The 27,597-nt window shown below is 34.8% G+C and overlaps 1 protein-coding gene across 1 annotated transcript; it reads right to left on the bottom strand.

Annotated features, from left to right (window-relative positions):
* Positions 1–4,833: 4,833 nt before the first annotated feature.
* On the bottom strand, positions 4,834–27,343 carry LOC129261524 (sodium- and chloride-dependent glycine transporter 1-like). Its single transcript, XM_064100290.1, has 9 exons — positions 27,148–27,343; positions 23,286–23,389; positions 19,899–20,023; positions 18,493–18,605; positions 11,637–11,777; positions 10,788–10,884; positions 10,068–10,171; positions 8,882–9,049; positions 4,834–7,479 (listed from the first exon to the last, which is right to left on the bottom strand). Exons 1-9 carry the CDS (start codon positions 27,274–27,276, stop codon positions 7,342–7,344), a joined length of 1,119 nt encoding a protein of 372 aa, XP_063956360.1. The 5' UTR covers positions 27,277–27,343; the 3' UTR covers positions 4,834–7,341.
* Positions 27,344–27,597: the final 254 nt, after the last annotated feature.

The raw sequence follows: 27,597 nt of genomic DNA on the forward strand, positions 1-27,597 counted from the left end.
TTATCCGTATCAAGTCTCTTTATTGAAATATTCAGGCATTTCAATTGTTACATGTGTGTGTGTATTTATGTATGTCGGTGTGAGATCGTGTGTGTTCATGTATAGTTCGCCATTTTAATCGTGTGTGTATTGTGTGTGTGTAATTGTGTGTGTGTATTCACATGTGTGTGTGTATTTATGTATGTCGGTGTGAGATCGTGTGTGTTTATTTATAGTTCGCCATTTTAATCCATTTTGTCCTTCGTCATTCTAACCCATTTTATCCTTCATTCTAGTCCATCTTCTCCTTCGTCATTCTAACCCATTTTATCCATCGTTCTAGTCCATTTTGTCCTTCGTCATTCCAATCCATTTTGTCCTCTATCATTTCTTTTCAGATTGACTTCATTTTCTTTGTCCCTTCCATTCCCCTCGGTATCTGTGTCTTGGTCTATCCCGTCTATACTTGTTAAGGGGTGCATTTTCAGAATATGGAAAATACGTGTTTAGGGTGCTTTTTGAGACCCCATGGTCGCGCATGGTATCCACTCGTCAATGGAAGTGGCCCCCCCGGACCCGCAACCCCCTACTGTGGTTGTATGTGACTGCGTGTGACTATACTTATTTTATATCAAACCAAATACATCTAGAGGTTACCAGTCAATATTCACTGATTGCATTGCCTTGACAGAATGTGTTAGTAACTAAACCTGTACTATTTATATGGAGCAGCAGTGCTGCCTCTGGAGGCCAACTGGCATTTTTTGCATACATAAAATATCTCAAGTACTCTAATATTTACATCTGATGCTCAATCTGTGTCTACTGGAAGGGAATCCTGTAGGCATGTAGACCTTTGAATATCATCATTTTCCTACATGATAGATGTTGTCGTTGCTGGCCGTCCATAGTTGTGATTGATCAGGGGCCCGTTGCAGAAAGAGTTGCAATCAATCGCAACTCTAAAAATCAGGCGTAACTTGATTTTCTACCAATCAACGGCGCGCATTTGGGACTTGCGATTTATTTTTTTACTTGCGTTTAAACGCAACTCTTTCTGCAACGGATCAATCACAACTCTTTGTAAGATGGGGCCCAGGCCTAAATATTACATTTCATATCACTGTGTTCCTCCCTCCCTCCCCTTACCACTATCTCATTGTGTCTGAATTGATGAAAAAAATGATTAAACATTATGTTCTTCATCTGTTCATTCTTAACTTTTTCTCATACCTCACTCATCTGAACACAAATCACACAAACACTAATGATCATACATATATATCAGTTGCTCCTTTATTCAAAATATATGTAACCCTATGTTTTAAGGCCAAGTCAACCACCACAACAGATTTGACTTACTTGTATAAACAAATTATCCACACAAGCATATTACTGAAAAGTTTTCTAAAAACTTGGATGGATGTAAATTTGAAAAGTTAGGAAATTTTATGTGATGTTTTTTGTGGGGAAAAAGCGAAACTTACAATGTCATATTCAACTCGTATTTATGGTGGAGTGGTCTTAATTAACCTTTGAATAGAAAATATAGTCTTCATTATTTCCAAGGACAAGGACACTTGCAAAGAAATGCGCATCTTAATAACAAACATTTCTATGGGTTTACCAAGAAAGCTAATCAATAGTGAAAAGAGCCCTATCCTATCATTTTGTCATCAATTCAATCTACATGTTTGACCTAGCCCAGTTGTGATAAATTCAAAATACACTGGTATTGTTCAACACTGATTTGTACCCGATTGGGATAATACAAGTCTACAAAATTCACTGTGATAATTGATACTTAAAACATCTGCTCAGTATAACAAGAGCAGTGTTTGAAAACTCTTATTCCTGATTGATATGTATGAGGTATTGTGATAATGTGGGTCATAGTTATGTACAATGTAATGATACAATATCAAGCAGTTTTTCTTGATATGGGGTACATGAAATACACAGAAGTATTCTATCCATGGATGTTTATCAAAGCACACAGATACAGTGGTGAATCATGATTTGTACGCTCTAGAAAAGCAGCTGAAGCCTCATATTGACAAAAAATTAATTGCCAGAATACCCAATATGTAGCTACACACCATCAGAAAGCATCATATCACACACTTCATGAAAATCATAGCAATCTATATCTACTGCAAACCAATCAACCCGATGTTTATTAATATGAAAGAAAATTAAGAAATGAAACATAATTATGATCTCCACCAAGTTAATTTTGTATGAAACATTATTATGATATTCCACAATCGCATCATTGCAAATCTGACCGTATTATGTAATAAATTAGGATTACCATAAAGTACTGGCAATATTCATATTGAAAGATAATTTATATATACATCAATTTTGTTTGAAAACTCTGGTTGGAATGCTCTTCTGGAGAAGAGAAAGTGCATACAATATATGAAGGCAAGCCCTGACCTGATGACAGGGGTAACACTATACCCATCAATGCTTAGAGAATCAGATGTATTAGATGGTATATATAACAGCAGAATATCATATTATTACATCGGTCTATTGTATCTAACTTGTCTAAATTTGAAATTCTGTTTTTGCCATTCATATTTAACTTATTTGTTTGTTTGCCATCATTAAGTAGATTTTGTCATATTTATAACATATTTGTCCAAATCAAAAAGGGCAAGGTTGTAACATCCTTTTGCTATTCTACATCATATGAACATTAGGCAGTGAATCAATTAACAATGTCATATTGCTTTGATATTCAGATCTCCAATCACTATCTAATCTCAATATGAGATTTGTATTATGCACCAGAAAGTATCTTCACAATAACATAAAAGATTAGAAAAATGCACTAAGAAAACAAATTCTGATTTTCAATTTGAAAGACATGTAAAGAAAAGGTTAATTTACATGATATTTCATTACTGTTTACCGATACATGTACATGTCTGAAGGCACTAACACATGTATGCCCAAAACAAAATAAAACCAACTGGCAGGTCCAGCTAGTCAGGGTAGTTCCCAAAATGAGTGAATTTATCACTCTGTAGTGTGCCTCGTAAGTTGCATTATTGTTGTTATTACTACTGATCTCATTACTACTACTGTTACCATAATCATTACTACCATCATGATTATATTACTATGAACTATATAGTAATTTGTGTACAATAATTCATTGTTATATACATTTAGATTAAAAATAAAATATTAAAAATAACAAATAATCATTGTTTAAAACTGAGAAGTGAAATAATTGTATCCAACTTTTGCATTTTATATGCTTACAAGCATATTAACATTTGCACTTGAAAATGGTACAGAAGTTGATTCTTAAAGAAATCACAGAATTTTTTTTTAAAGAACCAAGTCTCATTGATCACGCAGGAAAAACAGAAATGGGTGAAATGGCAAGGCGAGGTGGAAATATGTAATATAAAAGTCTTTCCATGACGGAGATATACTCCATATATACATGATATAGAGATGCCACCTAGTCAATGCCCTTTGACAAGGTATTAATGTATAATTGTCACACTCAACCCAGGTGTAGCAAAGTGGCAATCTGGCCTGAGTTACATTAGTAATCGGGCACTGTGGTTGTCTTGAGCTCAGAAATGAGAATAATATAATCACAGAGTAACATATACATGTAGAGGACTAATATCATTGCATTTTTGTGCTATATGAATATCACTATAGGCAGACTCGGAGAAAAAACTTGTCTTTTTTTTTCCTGAAAATATCCAATCCAAACCAATGAATCTGTATTGGAATTAATATACAAGCTTTGGTCGGTCTGGGGTCAGTTTCACCAGTGTGACCTTGATGTAAACTTAAGACCAAACTGGTTTTGCGTACAAAGGAGGGCAATCAAGGTCAACGCACCCGAGTCCAGGAGAGTTTTTCACTGATAAAGCCATTTGTAAGTTACGAGTGACTTTACAAATGACTCGGGACCCATTCTTAGGAACTAAATTAACACCTATGAAAATCATGTGTATATAATTTACCCCAAGATATGATCACAAGTCGTTTGTTCCCTTGCTTGTAACTTACGAACAATTTAATGAAAGACCCACGACCCATAAAGAGAAGACCCACCAGGAGCAGTCAATCTGTACACACTTTCTCATCAAGAACGTACCACTTGGGATGATATATAGTCTTATAATATATTCCCACAAGAACTATAAAACTCTGATAACCCTTACAGACTAGTTGAGGAATCTAGATGATAATGATGATAGGCATTTGTACAGCACCATCTATTTATACTAATATATTCTGTTGCACACTTGTAATCAACCAAGCTTTAGCTCAGGCTAGTCAAGATTGATAGTAGTGCTGCTTTGAAATAACTGTAATATTGGATTGAATTCTCCCTTAAACTGAAATAATCTAAATTAATGGAAGGGTAAAAGAGCAGCTGAATGTTTTAAGGAAATGGGTGGATATTATACATGACCAAGGGATTATTGCTCTATCATTAATTCACTGTATAATCAAATGTTTTTATCAATATCATGATAATTAATTTTTTGTGAATTCTACATGAGCACTTTCAACAATTTCCACTTCCATTTAACCCTATCTTAACTGGGCTATTTCAGACCAACATATAGCTGCGGGGCCGGCGGGGGGGATCAATTTGACCCCCCCCCCCCACCTCTGATCTCGGCCGTTGATTGCACAATCGCCATGAAAATTTGCACGCGCTTAGAGCAAGACCGTATAGTATGCCTCTTCTTTTGGTGATTCCATACAAAATGAAGAAGGATGCATTGACCTGTTTTGTGTGTTTTACATAAAAGGTAGTTTACAACAATTTTTTTATGACACTTTTCCTATATCCTTAAACTACTTGTGCCACTGGGAGATAAAGGGTCAAACTGTAATGTAAAAACTTATCTCTAAATTATCATCGCAAAAATATAGCACATAGCAACAGTCTTATCTGATATATACATGTCACAATACGTTTTCCATACTTATTTAATATATTTGTCTTGTAATGCTTACTCAGTGTGCTACATTTACAGGTACTTCCCTGTAGTGATAGAACTCAACTTCATAAATTGCAAAATATCATTTAATCATGATTATTGCTATGAAAGAAATACAAAAGAAAGACTTTTGACCCATTCTTGTGGGTTTTAAAGTATATTGCATGATTCGTTATACAGCTGAATTGAAAGATGTAATGTGTAAATGTTGTATTATGCATGTACAGCATGTTCCTCAAAAAATGCTAAAGGTACTTGAAATGATGTGAAAATTACCAAATCATATTGTATACAATTTTGAAATCGTAAACTAGCATTTATTTTATACTGTCTTAAATTTTTAGTGATATGGTCCACTGAATACAGAGATATAATACATGTTCTTTCAGCACTCGTCAGAATCCCTCTCAATCCTAGTTTTATTATTATGTTGAATAAAGTATGTAGTCCAATTACGTCTTCATTCACTCGTATTTAGTGTTCTCTTTTTAGATTGAGATTTTTAGATGTAGATTTTAGAATAGGTCATCCCCAAGTCCTGAACAAAATAATATCCTTGCAGATTATACGCTCGTGGCTGAACATGAATAGTTATTGAACCGCTTACTTGAATACATAAATCTTGTTTTATATCTGAACCCTACTATACAAACTACATGTACTTAATACAAAACATGGATGAAGAGGTTTCCTGATGTGTAATTAAAAAAAATGCTCACATCTTTGTGGTTACTGGACCATATTACATAAACACAAACAAATTAATCAAGTTGTTGAAAATGAATTGTAGTTTATGGGTGTAAAGATATAAAGAACATAATGTTCCAATTTTAATATTATACCCATCAAGAGTGCCTTTAGCATTTTATTGAGGGACACGCTGTACATGTATATGCACAACTGCAATGTACATAATGATTTCAAGTAAGACAAATTCGTGTAAGCAAATTACTGATTATGTAACCAAATGAAAATATTGTTTTATTAACATGGAAATGATACATATTATTTCATTCAATTCAATAATTGCACTTTGTATCCTCTACTAAAAGCATCTTATAAATCAAGCTGTCGTATTTATTAGACTAAGACTTCACAGTTGCAAGAAAGTCTAAATAGAATGTTCATTTTCTGAGGCGTCCAACATATATCAAACAACCAGGAAAATTTTAATTTTCCAAACAACCAAATTGCCTCTTTATTCAACTCTCCAAAATATAAAAAATAATTCTTGTTCATTGAGGCTTCCTGGAATTCTTATAATTATAATATTTCATAATAATATAACATTCTTGGGCCTCTATTTGGCAAACATCCAATTTGAAACAGAATACATTCAAAATTTTGCTACATCTTATTTCATAATCATATATTCATAATCATATAAAATAATTCATAAGTAGTTTTTTCTTATATAATATACAAATTTAAACCATTGAACTTGTAAAACTCAAATGTTTTACAAATTATTGGATGGCAAAGAGGGAATTGTAAATTCATGGCAGTGCAATATCATACATGTATATAAAATTCATCTGAATAGCATGCAAATGCAATAGAATGTAATGACATTTTGTACTGTTTTAACTATTTATTTGCAAATTCATTGATATAGAAAATAACTGGTCTTGTATAAAAGCAGCATGTATCTCATTCATGACAATGCAATAATGCAACGAGATAAACAGTACAAATTACTCTGTTTAGTACATGAATCAGAAAAATATCAAATCACCATTGTCATATCATCAAACAATCCCTTCAAGCAATCTTCTTTTGAGTTGCAAGAGTCCTTTTATCAAGAACATAATCAGCACCAAGATTAAAAATAGTACAACTTTAATAGCAACAAACCCATTATATGTATATGTATATAAACAAAATATATACAGCTATCAATTTCATCAGGAAATTTAGAGCATGTCCATGGTAACAATTTCTTGAGAAACAGGATTTTGAAAGTTGTTGTTACAGAGAAGTAAATTGACATGACTTTATTCCATGCATGTTTCTTTCTCTCTCATGTGGCGCTACTGCATCTTTTTTTTTTTGACAATTTTTCTTGTTGAATATAGTTATAATGTTTTGACTGAGACATTTTGGAAGCCATGTTTCTAGAGATACACATTATCGTACTGCAACATTTTGTGGGTTTGAAACAGGTTTTTACTCAGTGGATAGTTTACAAGAATCCTACCAACCTGGTTTCAAAATCATGTTTAATGAAGGAAAGTATTACCACAAACACACTCCTAGAAGTACATTTTTTACTGCAACCATTACAGAACAGTTATTGCTTCAAAAATTGATAACATTGTCACTTTACTGGAAGACACAACACAGAGAGTCGAGAGCCTCCTCACCTCTATGCTACGTGGGTAAACTTATCTAACTCAATATCTGTGGTTCCTGACGTTGCCATCGGTTTGTATCCACTCAGCTCCCGGTTCTTCGCTAAAGCAGGTCCCCATTTATCAGAAGGATTCATCACAGCTTTGAGTCGCTGAAAAGCAAAGGAAGGAACAAGGTTACAAAGGTTAAGCTGTTGACTACCGAATTCTGTAATTGCCATAGGCTTTGTACAGGGACTACCCAATTCCAGTAGGCAATGGGGTCGGTGATGAGGAAGTGCTATATTGTCCAGTGAATAATTGAGTGATCGATGCAAGAATACAATCACTAGTTCTAGGGCATATAATCTTGAAAGATGTTTGTTTGCAAACATATGGTGTCGGTTAGCTATTAGGCTGCAGGAGCCTCGAGTACAGGGGGGATCAGTCAAATGCGACCGTACCCAAACGAACCTCCCGTTCCGGCCAAATTGCAGTTTCGCAGTTGTGTGTACGGAAACGCCAGTTTGTTTACAGAAGTTACAGCAACAAAAAGTGACAAATGGTGAGCTTAGCTAGCTCTACTCCCAACTCCCTGTACTACGCATATAGTTTTTATGCATGCCACACATGAGTCCCATTATTTTTTCGAACACAATTGCAATGACAGCACCGATTGGGTGATTCCATGCCGAGGTAATGTGGCCAGACCTAACATTAGTTTGGCTCAGTAGCATTGCACATTTTGGCGGTACGGGGGAAATTCGTGAGATTGGAGGACCCACTGCTGACATTTACGAACGATCCGTTCCCATCCTGCTTTCAAAAGCCTTAAAATATCAAGAGTCAAAAGAACAATATTTCTAGAGATCATTATAAATCAGGGAATGTCAACCCAAATTACATTAATATATTTCATTCATTCATTTATGAATAATTCCCTCTATACTTTCGAAATAAAGGCCTGGTATATTGTTTTATATCCTACTTTAATAAGTTAGAGCAATAGACCTTGATAATCTAGTTCTTGTACTCTTAGTGCATCCTTTTTTTAATCTGACCCAAACCAGCTGTGCCGACTGACCTACTTTTCCTGAAGCGCTTAGCTACGCGCTCAGTGCGCGGAACGCGTATTTGTGCTTGCGCCATCATGATCTGTGACGTCAATGATGGAATATTTGACTATTCCATCATTGACGTCACGAAATAGCACATTTTCTTCGGTGGGCGTTTCATTTTCGACATCATCGCATAATAGTGAGAATATGTTTGGTCACATGATGCTATTTAAACCAATCAGCATACAGGATTTAATTTATGTAGGATATAATAATGACTATATAATGACATTAATATTAGACATCAATAAGACCTTAAGAAGAAAAAAGACAACAGACAAACAAAAAGAAATGAATATGCCTGTTATTCTTGAACCTATCTTTCATTGTTTTGTTAATCATGTGTATGTGAAATAACATTTTAATTTGAAAATAAATGCCGTTATGGGTGAGAGAAAAAAAATGACTTTACTATACTTTGATATTAATCATTATGATAAGATGTTCATGAACTCACCTGTCTTAATGAGCCCTTTTGCCTGATGACACTATAGAGAGCATATACAAATATCATAATAATGGAGGACATGGTGAGAGCCCATCCAATGCCTTGGGCCCATCCAGGGAAGATATAATCATCATAGTATGCTGGTACCTGATCTATAAAACCAAAGATCATGATTACCTGGAAGGGAGAAAATAAAGAAGACTGGTACTTAATATATTTGAGGGTGTCAAGGTCGAGCAGTTACGACTCTCGTTTTCAACCCTGAGGGACATGGGTTCTATTCCCAGCAACGGCATGTTTTCATTCAACAAGAAATTTACCCAAATTGTGCTGCACTCAACCCAGGCGAGGTGAATGGGTACCCAGTAGGAAGCAATTGCTTTAATACAGCCGGGGTAATAATATGACACAAAGTGTCAAGTGCAGAAGGGTATAGTTGTAATTGTGCTATTATAAATGGTCAATATTCATTGTTAGTATAAATAGTTCTCACTATTCAGCAATGAAAATTTTGCCAAATAGGTCTCTGGAAGGTTGTTCAATGGGGTAAATGTTGTTGGCATATCCTACACATTTAAAACAGAGCCGACCCAAGTTCAAAAGAATTTCAACCGTGGGTAATCCCCACAAGGATGTACAAGAAATTGCATATTCTACATGATTACGCTTGATGAAAAATGCAAGCTCAAGAGCCCCAATGGTCTGTGCAAACACTATTAGTTACCAAAAGGAGTCAAAAAATTGGTTTTAACGGCATATTCCTATGATTACCAGGCTCTTTTCTCATGCAATAATAGTAAAAATAAATATTGTTATTATCAACAATAATTTTTTATAAAGCCAAATATGCTGATAAATTCAATATGTAAGCCTACAGTTAAAACAATTTTCACATTTGGATATTATCAAACCACATATTTTTTAACTACGAGGTTTTTTTTCTTCTAATTGCTGTGAACTTTTATGCGTCTGCTGATCAAAGGTAGATGTCGGAGGCATTGGTCTGGATCTGTATTAACTTAATCCATAGCTCAAAACTATTCTTCATTCAGAACGTTAAGAATAGACTTCAGATTCAATCGTGTAGTTCATAATAACCCTTAGTCGAGGGTTAAGAATAAGGGCAAATGCCTCTGGCAGAGAATTCAACATAAAAATTGTTTACAAATACAATCATTGTCCTAGGAGTACTCACCACAATGGTAATAGGAGTTACAGCAAACCAATTGAAGAACCACCAGTAAGGGATGGGTACAGTACCAAACATGTTAGACATATCTTTCATGAATCTCTTACCACCTGTGTATTAAAAAAAAAACATTTGGATTCATATTCAAATTCAATAATTATAATTGCTATAAAAAATGATAATATACTTTTAGTTTGTTTACTTTCATTTCTACATTTCAATAATAAAAGTGTACAGGTATTATACATTTTCAGCATAACATACAGTAAGAAAAAGCAATAATTTTTCCATCATAATGATTGACATAGATAACATTACTCTAATTCAAATATTACTTATACTTGGAAAACCCTCTCTTTTTATTGTTGAAACTTGAACATATATATGAACCTAATGTCAAAATGAAGTTATGCAGAAAAATGGTAAAGAATTGTGACTACCATTTAAGCGTAAAAAAGGATGGCTCATTACCTTTTGCTTTTTTTAAAACTACAATGTTTCACTAACCTCTGAATGTGAGTGCAGATTCACACAGTGTTTCTGCATAAGGAATGATACCCTACTGATAGAAAAATGCCATGAAATTCCAATCACTCCCTAAATTGTTGGTAAATGTGACAATAAAAATTACTCATGATCCACAACCATTACTTAACATGTAAATGCGTATATTTATGAATATCCAGCAATCCCTATTAAGTCGTGTAAAAAGTAACAAGCACTTACCATAAATGAACATCGCAAGGACCTCAAATAGTACAATAAGCATTGGTGTAAAGCCTGCAGAATACCAGTTGAAAAGCTCAAACACATACACTCCACCCTTACAATTAGAGAGAGGAAGAGAATTTTAAATTAATTGATGATAACGCGTTTAGATTTCAGGTTTCATTTTCAAAAAAATTGTGACACAAATTTTGTATAGCATATTTACTTTTGAAGCTATTTTCCATTCTTTTCACCAATAAACTGACAGCTTCTTCATTTGGACCTGAAAATGACCTTTGACCTTACCATGTGACCTTTGAATGTAGCATAACATGCAGGTCTCCTGAGTACATCTACCATCCAAGTTTGATGGAAAAGTGACTTATGGTTGTGGAGTCATGTGTCATGAGTCTTGCATGTAAACTTCAATGTTGACCTAAAAATGACTTTTGACCTTACCATGTGACCTCAAATTGCCGCATTACATGCAAATCCCCTAAGTACATCTACCATCCAAGTTTGGTTGAAAAGTGCCTGACGGTTGCGGAGTTATGTGTCATAATGTTTGTGACGGACGGATTACATTTGGATCCCTTAGTCTCGCCTTCACCTCAGGTGGGCGAGACAAAAACTGAATTTGCTCTCACATTCCTTACAAATGAAATTGTCAGTGATCACCATGATTGATTGATTTGTGAATTATACAAATTCATTTTTTATTAGGGTGGACTTAACCTTTCAAAAGAATAAGATGTTTGAAAAATTAGGTACATTTTCATAATTAGTTTGTGAATCAACTCCTGGGAAACAAACTTAAAGTTGTGGTTGATAAAACGAAACATAGAATGACACTTGAACATTTTATACCTGCATTGTTAGAGGGAGCCCTATCAGCATCATGCCGATACACGTCCCAAGAACAACAAAGAACCTTCGTCTGTGAAGGATGGGGTAGTCTTCCTTGAACTCATCTACAACTGCAGTGATACACGTCTCCAATGTCACAAACTGGGGAGAAAAGAAAAATTGATAGCAATAAATCTTTAAACTTTGCACAGGTAGGATTAGCATATACATGTAGATTTTTTTTTAAACCAAGCTATTTGCATTATGGACGTGTTAAGCATGATTAATCTGTCTGCTACAATGGTGTCAGTCATCAGATCTCCATGGTGTGATTTTGAGACTCCTACTTTTAGTACAAAATATGGGGCATGCTCTGAAACTCAAACAAAATTTGGGACATCCCACAACTATCATCAGAGTCTCAGCATCCTATCAATGTCAACAAAAAAGTGAAACATCTGTGTATCCCACTGCTGCCACCATAAATTCTAAAGCATCCCATCACTGCTATCACACAATGTGGTGTATCCCATAACTGCCACCATATATACTAAAGCATCCCATCACTACTATCACATGTGGTGCATCCCATCACTGCCACCATATACTAAAGCATCCGAACACAATTTGGTGTATACTACTTCTACCACCATATATACTAAAGCATCACATCAGTGCCATCATACAATGTGGTGTATCCAACCGCTGCCACCATATATAAGCATCCCATCACTGTCATCATACAATTTGGTGTATCACGCCACTGCCACCATAATTATATCCTAAAGCATTCCATCACACAATATGGTGTATCCCACTGCTGCCACCATATATACTAAATGATCCTATCTCTACTATCACACAATATGGTTATCCCACTGCTCCCACCAAATAGCATCCATCACTGCCATCACACAATGTTGCCACCGCTGACACCATATATATGTAAGGATTCTTTCTCTACCACCACACAATTTGCTGTATCCCATCGCTACCACCATATATTCATATTTCACTTTCTTTTATTGCCATAATCTTCTGTATTCTGTATAAAATCAAATGTATTTCTTGCATTGTGTTATTCTATTTTGTTATATATATTGTAAGGTATGAAAAAAAAATTCAATTCAATATATTTTAAAGCATATTGTCACTACCATCACACTATTTGGTGTATCCCACCGCTGCCACCATATACAATTACACATCCTTTCACTACCATCATACAATGTGGTTTATTCCACCGCTGCCACCATATACAATTACACATCCTTTCACTACCATCATACAATGTGGTGTATCCCACCGCTGCCACCATATACAATAACACATCCTTTCACTAACATCACACTATTTGGTGTATCCCACCGCTGCCACCATATACAATAACACATCCTTTCACTACCATCACACTATTTGGTGTATTCCACCGCTGCCACCATATACAATAACACATCCTTTCACTACCGTCATACAATTTGGTGTATCCCACCACTGCCACCATATACAATAACACATCCTTTCACTACCATCACACTATTTGATGTATCCCACTGCTGCCACCATATACAATAACACATCCTTTCACTACCATCACACTATTTGATGTATCCCACTGCTGCCACCATATACATTAACTCATCCTTTTACTACCATCATACAATGTGGTGTATCCCACCTCTGCCACCATATACAATAACACATCCTTTCACTAACATCACACTATTTGGTTTATTCCACCGCTGCCACCATATACAATAACACATCCTTTCACTACCATCACACTATTTGGTGTATACCACCGCTGCCACCATATTCAATAACACATCCTTTCACTGCCCTAATACAATGTGGTGTATCCCACCGCTATAACCATACAGAAAAGCATCCTATCACTACCGTCATACAATGTAGTGTATCCCACCTCTGCCACCATATACAATAACACATCCTTTCACTAACATCACACTATTTGGTTTATTCCACCGCTGCCACCATATACAATAACACATCCTTTCACTACCATCACACTATTTGGTGTATCCCACTGCTGCCACCATATACAATAACACATCCTTTCACTACCATCACACTATTTGGTGTATCCCACCGCTATAACCATACAGAAAAGCATCCTATCACTACCATCATACAATTTGGTGTATCCCACTGCTACCACCATATACAATAACACATCCTTTCACTGCCATCACACTATTTGGTGTATCCCACTGCTGCCACCATATACAATAACACATCCTTTCACTACCCTCATACAATGTGGTGTATCCCACCGCTATAACCATACAGAAAAGCATCCTATCACTACCATCATACAATTTGGTGTATCCCACTGCTACCACCATATACAATAACACATCCTTTCACTGCCATCACACTATTTGGTGTATCCCACTGCTGCCACCATATACAATAACACATCCTTTCACTACCATCACACTATTTGGTGTATCCCACTGCTGCCACCATATACAATAACACATCCTTTCACTACCCTCATACAATGTGGTGTATCCCACCGCTATAACCATACAGAAAAGCATCCTATCACTACCATCATACAATTTGGTGTATCCCACTGCTACCACCATATACAATAACACAACCTTTCACTGCCATCACACTATTTGGTGTATCCCACTGCTGCCACCATATACAATAACACATCCTTTCACTACCCTAATACAATGTGGTGTATCCCACCGCTATAACCATACAGAAAAGCATCCTATCACTACCGTCATACAATTTGGTGTATCCCACCACTGCCACCATATACAATAACACATCCTTTCACTACCATCACACTATTTGGTGTATCCCACTGCTGCCACCATATACAATAACACATCCTTTCACTACCCTCATACAATGTGGTGTATCCCACCGCTATAACCATACAGAAAAGCATCCTATCACTACCATCATACAATTTGGTGTATCCCACTGCTACCACCATATAAGCACCCTTCTATCTCTACTATCATACAATTTGGTGTATCCCATCGCTGCCATCATATGGGCAATTCCATAGGTTGGTGGACATGAGCTCAAAAATTCAAATTCAATATTTTCTTGAATTTTTAAATACTTTAAGTCCTTCATACATGATAGTTTCAGGAACAAAAAATAAAAAGTTTATTTTCATATGTATACTTTGGGAAAAAAATGGTCAAAAGTTGTGTCTTCCATTCTGTACCAAAATACAAGAAAAATAGTGAAAATTGAAATATGCCTTATTACCATTTTGTTATTGCAACATCATACCACTTTATATATCTCTGAAGTTTAGAAGAGTCAAATTACTTAATATACACAACAGCTTTTCAAGTAAATTTGTAGTACTAATTCAAAAATAAATATTGCAACCTACTACCATACAATTTGGTGTATCCCATCGCTGCCATCATATGGGCAATTCCATAGGTTGGTGGACATGAGCTCAAAAATTCAAATTCAATATTTTCTTGAATTTTTAAATACTTTAAGTCCTTCATACATGATAGTTTCAGGAACAAAAAATAAAAAGTTTATTTTCATATGTATACTTTGGAAAAAAAATGGTCAAAAGTTGTGTCTTCCATTCTGTACCAAAATACAAGAAAAATAGTGAAAATTGAAATATGCCTTATTACCATTTTGTTATTGCAACATCATACCACTTTATATATCTCTGAAGTTTAGAAGAGTCAAATTACTTAATATACACAACAGCTTTTCAAGTAAATTTGTAGTACTAATTCAAAAATAAATATTGCAACCTGCTCAGGTGATGTAACGTGAGTAACCCAAAAAACTGACTTTGTTTTCTGAGCGAAAAATTCTTCGCAGTTAATTGGTGGGATTTCAAATTCTCTTCCTTCAAACAATCTTTAACACGGTGATGACTATCAAAATCATAAAAAAATACAATCTTTTATAAAAATGATGAAGAAAAACTGAAACGTGAGTAACTGTGTAACATGAGTAACCATCATGTAATGTGAGTAACTAGTGAAATTTATGCAGTTAGGTAACATTTTCTGTGGGATATCAAGTTTGAAGTCTCATGGTGAGTTGTGAAGTTATTTTTGATTAATTAAAAGCAAAAAGAGGGTACACCTCTTTGATATTCATCAAACTTTGATATTCATCAAACTTTGATATTCATCAAAATATCAGTGGTCATACATGTACAATCACACAAAAAATTGAATACTAGTAAAAGTATTCACAATGTGAGAGTGCAATAGTTAGACTTAAAGTTTCGATTAACCAAACTTTACATAGTGTTCGAATAATACATTGAATGCCCTTACCTGTAACCCTATCTAGGCCGGGGTATTTTGGGAGTTGATATGGCCGGGGGGGGGGGGGCCTCCCAGGCCCCCCTTGAGATCTCGGCCATTGGTCGCGCGATCGCACCAAAAATTTGCACACAGGTTGTCTTGGACATAATCTACAAAACTGTACAGTAATTTATTTCATGCAAATTGGTATTAAGCGATTATGCCAATTTATGCAAAATTAGTAAGCGAAATCATACTTTTCCCTCTTACTCCCTAAATAAAGATCCAATTGTTCCAATTTTGGGTATAAAAACTCTTTTTGGTGTTCCTAGCAATGAATTTTCCACACATTATTGAATTTTTAGTGACATTTTTGCTGTTAACCATACATGGACAAAATGTAACGTGAGTAACTGTAACGTGAGTAACCACTTTATCTGCACCCCTAGTAAAAACCATGTGTTCTTTATTTTTTTATTATATACAAAGTTTGTCTCCCTAATATACTTCTTTGAAATGGATATAATCAACTTTCATAAAAGCCTTGTATGAGGACACTTTTCACTTATGTCGATTTTTCATTTTATGCATGTCCAAATCATGTAACGTGAGTAACCGACACATTTCAAAGATTTGCCAGGAGCATAATAAAATTTCCCAAGTTTTGTTTTTATACAAAGGATAGTCAGACTGTGTACTTTGTTGTGATAAGTAGATGTTTAGTTCCTATCAATAATAATGGAGTTACAGCACTAAGTATGAGTCAAGGTGTCTCCAAATGTAACGTGAGTAACCGTGGAATAGCCCATATATTCTAAAACATCTGATCACTGCAACCATACAATTTAGAGCATCCCAGCACTGCCACTATATAATCTAAAACTTCTCATCACTGTCATCACACAATCTGGGGTATCCCACATTATCTGTATTTTCAATATGTAAGTAAACAAATCTATCATATAAAAATAGACAGTCTTCATCACTAGCGATTATCAAAAAAGCACTAAAACCCCATCGTATTTTAGTTTGTTGTTTCAAGATTAATCCGACTCAATTAATTCATTGTAAGCACTTGGGTCTAATGGGAAAATCACAGTATAAGTAAAATAGTTAACTAGTATGCTTGACCATTTCGTAATAATTTTCCTATCGTCAATAATTGCAAGTGAGAATAGATGTACCCCCTTTCATTGGAAAACAAGGACAATACTGTCACAATCCCATGTTTCATTTTCCAATTAATGTGAATACCATACATGTATATTTCAGGGAACAGGTTCATACACAAAGTGGGTTATGGTTATTTTGGAAATAGATTTGAAATGCCACTTGAACCACTTTGTTATACTTTCCTATAGTTAATAACTGCTAGTGGGAATAGATGTATCACCTTCTATTGGAAAACAAGGACAATACTGTCACAATCCTATGTTTCATTTTACAGTTGATGTGAATACCATACTCTATATCTACCACCAATGTATATTTCAAGAAACAGGTTTATACACAAAGTGGGTTATGTTTATTTTGGAAATAGATTTGAAAAACAGTGTCAAGTGGTGAAAATTACTGACAGAGAACTTTGGACTTTCTTCCCTACTGACCAATGAATTCAATTAAAATCTAAAACAACTTCAGCACAATCAAGCGTTTGCTTTTCGGTTTCCATAATTATAATCATTTAAAAAACATACAATTATCACCATCTGTACATTATCAACATCGCACATTTTCTATTTTGAAATTCCTTGAACTGTATATCTCAGTAGTTTTGCACTTTTCCTCCCTTTTATTCTTTTATTTTTCTATGTTTTACCCTGGGAGTTTGAAGGTTAGTTTCGCTTCCTTCCTTTAACCTCTACATTGCTCTTTCAATTTCATTGTTGAAATTATTGTTGAAACAAACAACACCAACACTGGATAAACATTTTAGCAAAAAAGGTTTTAAAAAGAGGTCGTACATGTGTTATTACTATCTGTGTGTTAGCAAATTCTGTCAATGTTCTAGTAAGCCAAACTTATTTTACATCATATCATGCATTTAAAATGCATGTATCCTCTATTTGCTTTCAATAGCAGACCTATGCCTCAAACACAATTTGCTAAATGGCAACTGCCAGTAAATATTCACTTCATAGCTCTGTATGGTGATATAAGAAACGGTAAAGCAACGTATATGGAGTAGGGATGAGAACTGAGTGGTTCTGAACTTGAATTATGAAGCAGGAATACATACTGGAATATTTTTGTTCAGTTGTGAAATACTTATTATCTTCAATATGAGTATGTGTAGTTGCTAGAAAAGTTTATTACAAGATCTGACAAAAACTTCCTTTCCTTCAACAATATTGACCTTGTATGGTACACCAGCCAACACAGATTTGAATGGAGTACTATTTAGCTGATTACAAATGTAACAAACCTCTTTTTAAAGGGTTAATTTTCCCAATCACAAGAATGCAAGAATAGAATATAACATCAGAGTGAAAACAGTTTCTTGAGAGGTATATTGATGTCACATATTTGGATGAAATCGGGCCCGATCCCCCCCCAAAAAAAAAAAAAAAAAAAAAACTAGATCTTACCTCACTGTCTAGTCCTAAAGTAATGAGCATGAAGAAGAAAAGAAAAGCCCAGAGCTGAGGAAGGGGTAGTCTAGACAAGGCTTCAGGGTAGGCTACAAAGGCAAGTCCAGGTCCTAATGAGATAATGGGAACAAATAGGTAGGTTTCAATGAGACATATCATGCTCTGTCTTTGCACATTAACTATCCTCACTATCTTTTTTTTTCTCTCTCTCTCTAAGGGTGCGTTTATCCGCCACTTTTTTACCCTAGAATCATGATCTGTATCATGATTCAAATCATGATTCTGCAGAATCACGATTGCGTTTAGTCGAAATTGAATATAATCATGATTAGAATCACAAACATGAAACACGAAAAAAGGGGCGTTTGGAAAGACGTTTCTGCAGGATCACGTACGAAAATGTTCGAATAAACGATATCGTGATTACAATCATGATTCTAATCATGATTCTATGACGTCATTGTGTCGGGCTACTTTAGGTTTGCACTCTTGCCAAGCTCAAGACGCGCTATGCTCAGTGATTTATACATAATATGATATGCATGCATTCTGTGTTGGGCATCGCATCGTCTTCCATCGTCCACTTCTTTTCATCTTTATTTTGGTCATGTCTTCAACTTCAAGTGAACTAGTAAATGAACTAACTGAACAGACAATGATATCAATTGTTGTTGAGTTAACAAGTGTCAATATGAAATTGGATCTACGCTAAAATTTACATCCAAACACAATTTTCGATGGTATTGTGATTCATGTTTGTGTTTTGAATCATGATTCAAATCATGATTCAAATCATGATTCTGGCTTGAGGTCGCATAAACGCAGCCTTAGACTTTGATCAATGAAGCTTCAGCTCTTATAAATGCGTCATTGATCAAAGTCTTAAGACTTTGATCAATGAAGCTTATACAAGCAGTATTCCAAAAACAAATTTCAAGATGAGGGCACTGCATTACAACAACCATTGGGTATATTCATATTAAATAAAATTATTATATCACATTTACATCCATCTCACTTATAAAAGGACTTATACTATTCTAGTAAAGTTTCTATTCAGCTCATACATATGCGTCGTTGATCAAAGTCTTATGACTTTCATCAATGAAGCTTATACAAGCAGTATTCCAAAAACAAATGTCAAGATGGGGGCACTGCATTACAACAACCATTGGGTATATTCATATAAAAAAAATTATTATATCACATTTACATCCATCTCACTTATAAACAGACTTATGCTATTCTAGTGAATCTTCCATACAGCTCATGTACATTCCGCTTCCAAAGCCCGCTTGTGATTGTAAACTCATCATTTCCGTGTTTTCTAATCATTTAGGAGCTATATTACACCTTAATATAATGGAAATGAAATAAGACGGGGCAGGGGGACTGTGGCTTACCTGATGATACTACATCTTCAATGTTTGCTCCTGTTTCATGAGCCATGTACCCCAGTACTGAGAAGATCACAAAGCCTGCTAGGATGCTGGTGATAGACCCAGAGCATACAATAATCAGAGCATCCCTAAAATAAACAAGAGACAAAAAAAAAACATTCATCCATCTTGGACTAGCTGCTAGAGTGAACAGTCAACAAGTGGGGCGATTCTTAAAGCTTCTCCATTTGATTTTACACATGATGTGATCATTGAGATGCCGATATAATTCCTGACATTTTTACAAGTTGCCAACCAGATCCAGGTGGTTCCTATACAAAACCATGGGAATCACATGTATGATTTAAAGTTCAACAGGTTAGCAAATGACTCTCATTTCTGATAAATACTTGTGAAAAACCTAACAATTTCATCTATTAATTTAAAACACATGAAAAAAGTGATAGAATTACATTTGGTTTGCCATATTTTAGGAAAAATCTAACAAACATCTTGACACAACCACCACTTCAAAAGTCATAACTTAGATTTTCAATTTTTCTTTTATTTTGTTCTTTATCTCAACAGGAAGGCATATATTCACCAATGGTGAGATGAATTTAATGTTGGGATCAATATAAGCAGTACACAATTCAAGCAATATATCCAATGAGACTTGCAATAATTTTCCATTCGTAGAATTTTATACGATCTTTTTAAACACTGTAAACATTTAAAGATTTCAGGTCAACAACAAAATGGGGGTGACCAAGTGCAAAAGATATTTGAGAGTAGAGTTTTTATGACAAGATACTTTAAAAACACATCATGACAAGATCCCAACTGTATTCAAGCAAATCATAAACTCTGGAGTCTGGACTGTAAATATTTTTCAGGTTACTTTTGACATGATTTGGACAGAATTCTTTCTATTCCTTCAGTGGTTGTGTTTGAACACAAATCTTGGAGAAAGGTTTGAAAAGGGATGATATTGCTAAGTGGTGCTGTATTTCACCTAATGTGGGAATAGGTAGTCAATAAATGGTGCTATACCATACAATTAAATAATATAATTCAAAGATTTTTTAAGGTAAAAATATGTAAACCAAAACATTTGTATCCAAATACATTTGGCACTGCAATGCCAATTGGTTGCATGCTCATGGCATATTATGCCTTGTTGTGCACACAGGAATACCCTGGGTTTTATAACATTTCCATGAACCTATTGTCACGCATTTTGGTTGATGTTCGATATTCTCATATCATGCATATTTATGTATATATTTCCATTCTTATGCTTTAATTAGTCTAAATTATATTAAATAGTATTCTACTCATTCAAGTAATGAATGTCTTGCTATCAATTGTGAATGTCACTTTCAACTTGCCCAGTAACCTGCACACAGCCAATTAAGCCCTCTCTTGTACTGTAATCCAACTTGCTCAGGGTCAAACTCTACTGGTCTGTCCACTCTGTTTTCTCCTCATTTCGGCTTTCCTAGTCTTTCAGAAATCGCTAACAGTGCATCTCCCTTCTATGCGACCTTGCATCTATTTTCAGTAGTTTTACTCTCCTCACTTTCTCTTTCTAGTGACTTTCAGCCCTCCTCACTTTCTCATTCCAGTAACTTTCATCCCTCCTCACTTTCTCCTTCCAGTAACTTTCATCCCTCCTCTCTTTCCCTTTCCAGTGACTTTCAAACCTGTGTAGTTCTCTTTAACCTTGCGACTACTTTCAGAATCTCAATCTCGTTCTTGTTTATTACCTTGGCTGCACATTTATGTTCAGTAACTCCCTCCGCCGTTCTCTCTCCTCACTTGACTTTGCCCTGCCCTTCAGACTTCTCTCCCTCAACTCCTAATGTCCAAACTCCTAGTTTAACCTTGTGGTCAGTGTATTGGTCATTATGTGCTTATTCTATTACTTGACCTTATACTATCCATGTTGGAATGATTTATCCTCTCTCTCTCTCTCTCTCTCTCCTCCCTGAATCTGGGTTTTCACTGTGTGATGGGGATGACTTTCATGTCCAGAAAGTGTATATAAGCGAGCAGCATCTCAGTCAAGTTTAGTTTTTAGAGTTTTCCTTATGATTCCAGTCTTACACGTATATTTGAGTTTTTCGAGAGTCTTTTCCGAGCTATCAAGTTCAGTCTGAGTCTAAGTTTATTTCAGAATTATCACAAGCAAGTTCTTATAATTGTTCGAAGTTTTCTCAGATAATATTGTTTCCATTTATCGCTGGAGTCATTGATTTATCATCTTCACATATTCAATTGCACCTATATCACGTTTTGAACAGTAATAAACTACTGAACTTTAATTTTATGTGTAATGACTTTTATTTCGCTTCATCTATACTAATTAAGCTCTGGCCATCCTCGACATTATACTCTTATAGCGAGACTCGTAGGACAAACCGAGCCGGCGTTACACTATTAAAACCTTACTTGTGGCATATATCTGAATTTGTTTTTGCATGCAGAAATACCCTTAATTTTTGAAATAATCCATGACCCTAAGTCTTGTAACAGACTGTACAGAATATGCCATTGAATAGGATATTTTGAAATATGACATAATTTATTTGAAATATATTTGTCATATTACAGAGGACACATGAACTTTTGAGAAGGCCAGACTAAACAGAATACCAGATGGCATAATCTTCTGATGTACCAGACATACTACAACTGATAAGTAGCATCGATATCATCAAAATCTGTTTTGGTTTCCAAACGGAATAGAATATATAGGCCTACTGTCTACCCTTCTTACCAAACTTCTGACCCTACAAAATAAGCATGAATATGAAAATATTGATTTGTAACTTTTGTGAAACAAAGTGGAACATTGCAAATTGTAAGGAGTTCAAACTAACATTGAAATGTATTTCTAAATGTATTACCAATTGATGTTTTTTTTATATATAAAAAAATCAAGGATTGAGCCATGAAATGAATGATTGGAATTAAATTGACATACTTTTGATCAATATATTTTTTTTAAATAGTAAAGTACGATAGTCGCTGGGCCAAAAAAGGGGCTATTATAAAATTGCTATAAATGCTGGGTAATCACAAACGAATTGAAAATCGTAAATAACAGGTCTTTTTTTAGATAGGGGGCGTGGATTACCATTGAGCCTTCAGAAATAGTGGCTCAGAAGTCGAGCAACTGCCTCATGAACAGGCCATTGTGGGTTCAATACCAAGCCAAGTCATACCAATGTCTATATAAAAAAAAAATGAGACCTTCTGCCTTAATGTCAGGCACTCAAGGCAGATGAATCGAGAAGGTTTATGCAGTGCCCAATGGAAGATGAGCTGCAGCTGAAATGGCCACCCTGGATCAATATAAGATTTTAACCATTACTATATATTTTCAGTTATCCCACAAACACTCACCTGAGACAGTTTCTATTGAACTTGTTATAACTTGCCAGAGTAAGAATGCCACCCCATCCTGCACCATAGGACAAGAACACCTGATTGGCTGCAGAAAGCCATACCTAAGTATGCAAAAAAATAAAATAAACCAACTATATGTTGTACTATTCTTCATATGGAACAACTGACTTACATACCAAGAATTTGCTTTGATTGATTGAAGTGTAAATCACCTTATAATATGCAAGTATACTATAACAGACTGTTAAATAAAAATGCATATAAGCCCAAACATAAATCAAATCATGTCATATTGCTTGATAATTGATAATAATTTTCAGAAAGTTACAACACAATTTGAAAATAATTGACGTAGAAAGATAAAGATTATTTACCACCCTATTGGAAAAGATGGGGAAAAATAAGGTTGAATTAAAACCTGCCAACTTGCTTTAAAAAACAGGATCAGCACACAAAAACATGAGTCATACTCGATCATCATGCCTACCTTGATTTATTTTCACAGAATCACACTTGAATGAAGAGATTAACAATCATTAAACGTTTTGATTATTAAATTTACTTTTGGAAATTGTAATTTAGTGTACATCTGAGATGCTTGAATTGAAAATATAAAAGCTGATTATTCTATTGGTTATATTAATTACTTGGTTCATTTCTATATCAAGTAGCTAGTATAGGTAAAGGTTGAATATCCACTAATTTCATTAAAAACTACTCTAAAGAATTGGCAATGATCCCAATATTTTTTAAAGCATATGTTTCAAATTAATTAATATGATATGATAATATGCACTATGAACCCACTTTACACGTCCTGATAAATAAAATTTGTTTTATTTGATCATTCAATGCATGCCTGCATATTTTCCTACTTCTTGTGGCAAACTGATGATTGATTACATCAAAACCAAAGTCAAGGACACAATCCTAATCCTGATTATATTGATAAGAATGTTGCTCATCTTGCTTTGTTGTTCACAAAATTTGAAAATGGAAGATGTGGAAAGGAAAAAATAGCAACATGTATTTCATAATTATTCTGCTTTCAAAAATCTAACGGTAGACAATCAATCATGAAATAATTTCAAGGGGAACAATTTTGAATATTTTTAAATTGAAAATCACTTTCCAGATAGGTGCAAATACTGAAAACATCAAAAGATAAGGGAAATAGAACATTTCACATGAAAGAAAGGTTTTTTTTTTCACTCCATAAAAATTGTGTTTGAACCGTACCCATTCATCAAAAAGGTGGTTTTGTTGATTTTTTTTTCAAATTTCACCCTTCACATATAAGAGAACAAGTGGAATGCCTCTGGCGGTCTCACCTGCATCACGCGATTCAATATAGCAGCAGTGCTGACTTTCAAAACTACTGTAACTCGCACAAGATGTTCAGTGATACTTGGTTACTCTTATGTCCACGTTTTATGAACTAGACCAATACACTTACTGAGATATGATGGTAATTCTACAAATACCCCCAACATGGCCAAAGTTCATTGACCTTACATGACCTTTGACCTTGAACATGTGACCTAAAACTTGCACAGGATGTTCAGTGATACTTGATTACTCTTATGTCCAAGTTTCATGAGTCAGATCCATAAACATTCAAAGTATGATGGTAATTCAACAGATACCCCCATTATGGCCAAATTTCATTGACCTTTGACCTTGGTCATGTAACCTGAAATGCGCACAGGATGTTCAGTGATACTTGATTACTCTTATGTCCAAGTTATATGAACTTGACCAATATACTTTCAAAGTTATGATTGTAATTCAACAAATACCCCCAATTTGGCCAAAGTTCATTGACCCTAAATGACCTTTGACCTTAATCATGTGACCTGAAACTTGCACAGGATGTTCAGTGATACTTGATTACTATTAAGTCCAAGTTTCATGAATCAGATCCATAAACTGTCAATTCAACAGATACCCCCAATTCGGCCAAAGTTCATTGACCCTAAATGACCTTTGACCTTAGTCATGTGATGTGAAACTCATGCAGGATGTTCAGTGATACTTGATTAACCTTATGTCCAAGTTTCATGAACTAGGTCCATATATTTTCTAAGTTATGATGACATTTTAAAAACTTAACCTTAGGTTAAGATTTTGATGTTGATTCCCAAAACATGGTCTAAGTTCATTGACCCTAAATGACCTTTGACCTTGGTCATGTGACATGAAACTCAGGCAGGATATTCAGTAATACTTGATTAACCTTATGGCAAAGTTTCATGAACTAGGTCCATATACTTTCTAAGTTATGCTGTCATTTAAAAAACTTAACCTTCGGTTAAGATTTGGTGTTGACGCCGCCGCCGTCGGAAAAGCGGCGCCTACAGTCTCACTCTGCTATGCAGGCGAGACAAAAAAGGGAATAGAACATTTTACAAGACTGAAAGGGATTTTATGCTTCATGGACATGTGTTTTGAACCTGCTCTTTCAACTTTCATTTGGTTAAACATGTAATATCATGGTTGAAAGGATAGATATTGTCATAAACTGGTGTAATTTAAAAGCTATATTTTATGACTGTATATGTGCTAATTTATCCCATGATTTTGTGACATTTTGACAGAATGAAAAATGACAAGGTTAGTTGAAAAAGGTGGGGAAGAGGTAGGCCTACACTTTAAGAGAGATATGATTCATACGTTTAACATGAATCACTTTGGTATAAAGGGGCTAGAGAACGCCTCGATGCATGCAGTGGTACAACAATCATATACTCTGTACATTATATTTCATTTTAAATCTTAATTATCATTAATCACAATTTAAAAAAAAAGGATATTATTTTACTATTTTGAAAGAAAAAATGTCCTTAAACATAAAACATTTTGTTACATAAGAGTTTTCACCACCTCATTTTAATACCGAATTTTAAACCCTCAGGAAAGTTCCTTTCATATATACCTTTTTGTATAGATAAAGTACATATTCTTATAAAGTTATGACCATTGTTATGATAGATGTGATATCATTAGATTAGGGTGACATTTAATAGATCAAGAAACAGGACTTACTCAAACTGTTATAACATTTCACACAGTTTGGAACTATGATAAAGGGTGTATTGAACCACAATCTGACTATGAAAACCCAATTCAAACCATTTAAAACTGTTGACTATAAAACCCATTCAAATGCGTACATATGAAAAGCCCCTGTGAGAAGAGGCATGATAAATAACCTTCCATGCATGCAAGGTATATATTCCATGACAAAATATTTTGTAAGGATATTCTTGTTAATAACAAGTGGAATGCCTCTGGCAGTCTCGCCTACATTATTCAATTCAATTCAATTCAATTTTATTCACATCTCTTTAAAAACATCAAAAGATCATATGAAAAGCCCCTGTGAGAAGAGGCATGATAAATAACCTTCCATGCATGCAAGGTATATATTCCATGACAAAATATTTTGTAAGGATATTCTTGTTAATAACACGTGGAATGCCTCTGGCAGTCTCGCCTACATTATTAAATTCAATTCAATTCAATTTTATTCACATCTCTTTAAAAACATCAAAAGATCAAGTTTACAAATCAATACAAAATACAACATACATTATAAATAACATTATAAAAGAAATGGTAAAGTTGAAGGGAGAAGGATGTGGGGGATAAACAAAAGGCCATTGGCCTGTCAAGGTAAATCCCTGAATTAACCCCACTTCAAAAAAATAATACAAAATAACACATTACAAACACAAAGCTAACAACATAAAACAACATAAAAGGAAATAAATCAAAAATTGAATTATTCATATTCAAGCTATGCAATTAGATTTAGCAGCAGTGCTATGAAAAGAGCTAATCTGGTCCGTAATCATACCCATCTCATAGTTAAAGTGTAGACTAATCCCTTTGGAGTGAAGTGTTTATCCTTGTAGAGTGCACTGCCTCCTGGAGTGTACTGTGTATCTTTTAAGATATTTTCACTCCAAAAGGGGAGATTACGCATAATTTGCTTTCACATTACCAAAATACCTGGAACTGACAAACTTCAAGGCGGTCTGAAACCACCTTTTGTAAAATGAATGTGATCATCCCACTCTGAGAGGAATGTGAAAAGGGACCAGATTTATCTCTTTTGTATTTGGAGTGTAAATCGTGCCTTAGGGTGTGTTCACAATGTTGGTTTCCAAATTTAAACGGAAAAATGGATCATGATTGAAAATGTGATTACAAAACGCCGATATAAGAAACAAGGGTGTGTTCAATGTCCACTATTCCCGGTCGTAAGGAGGAAAATCTAAACGTCGAAAAATATGCGTTTGTAAAC

The sequence above is a fragment of the Lytechinus pictus genome, chromosome 5, assembly GCF_037042905.1.
Source record: "Lytechinus pictus isolate F3 Inbred chromosome 5, Lp3.0, whole genome shotgun sequence".
Classification (NCBI taxonomy): domain Eukaryota; kingdom Metazoa; phylum Echinodermata; class Echinoidea; order Temnopleuroida; family Toxopneustidae; genus Lytechinus; species Lytechinus pictus.

What these genes read in the sequence shown, in the direction of transcription:
- LOC129261524 (XM_064100290.1), bottom strand. Translation starts at nt 27,276, where the DNA reads ATGCGTAATCTCCCCTTTTGGAGTGAAAATATCTTAAAAGATACACAG. An exon ending in CTTTAGGACTAGACAGTGAG is followed by an intron (nt 11,778 to 18,492) that starts GTAAGATCTAGT and finishes TTTTCTCCCCAG; the next exon opens with TTTGTGACATTGGAGACGTG. An exon ending in GGCTCCCTCTAACAATGCAG is followed by an intron (nt 10,885 to 11,636) that starts GTATAAAATGTT and finishes TCTAATTGTAAG; the next exon opens with GGTGGAGTGTATGTGTTTGA.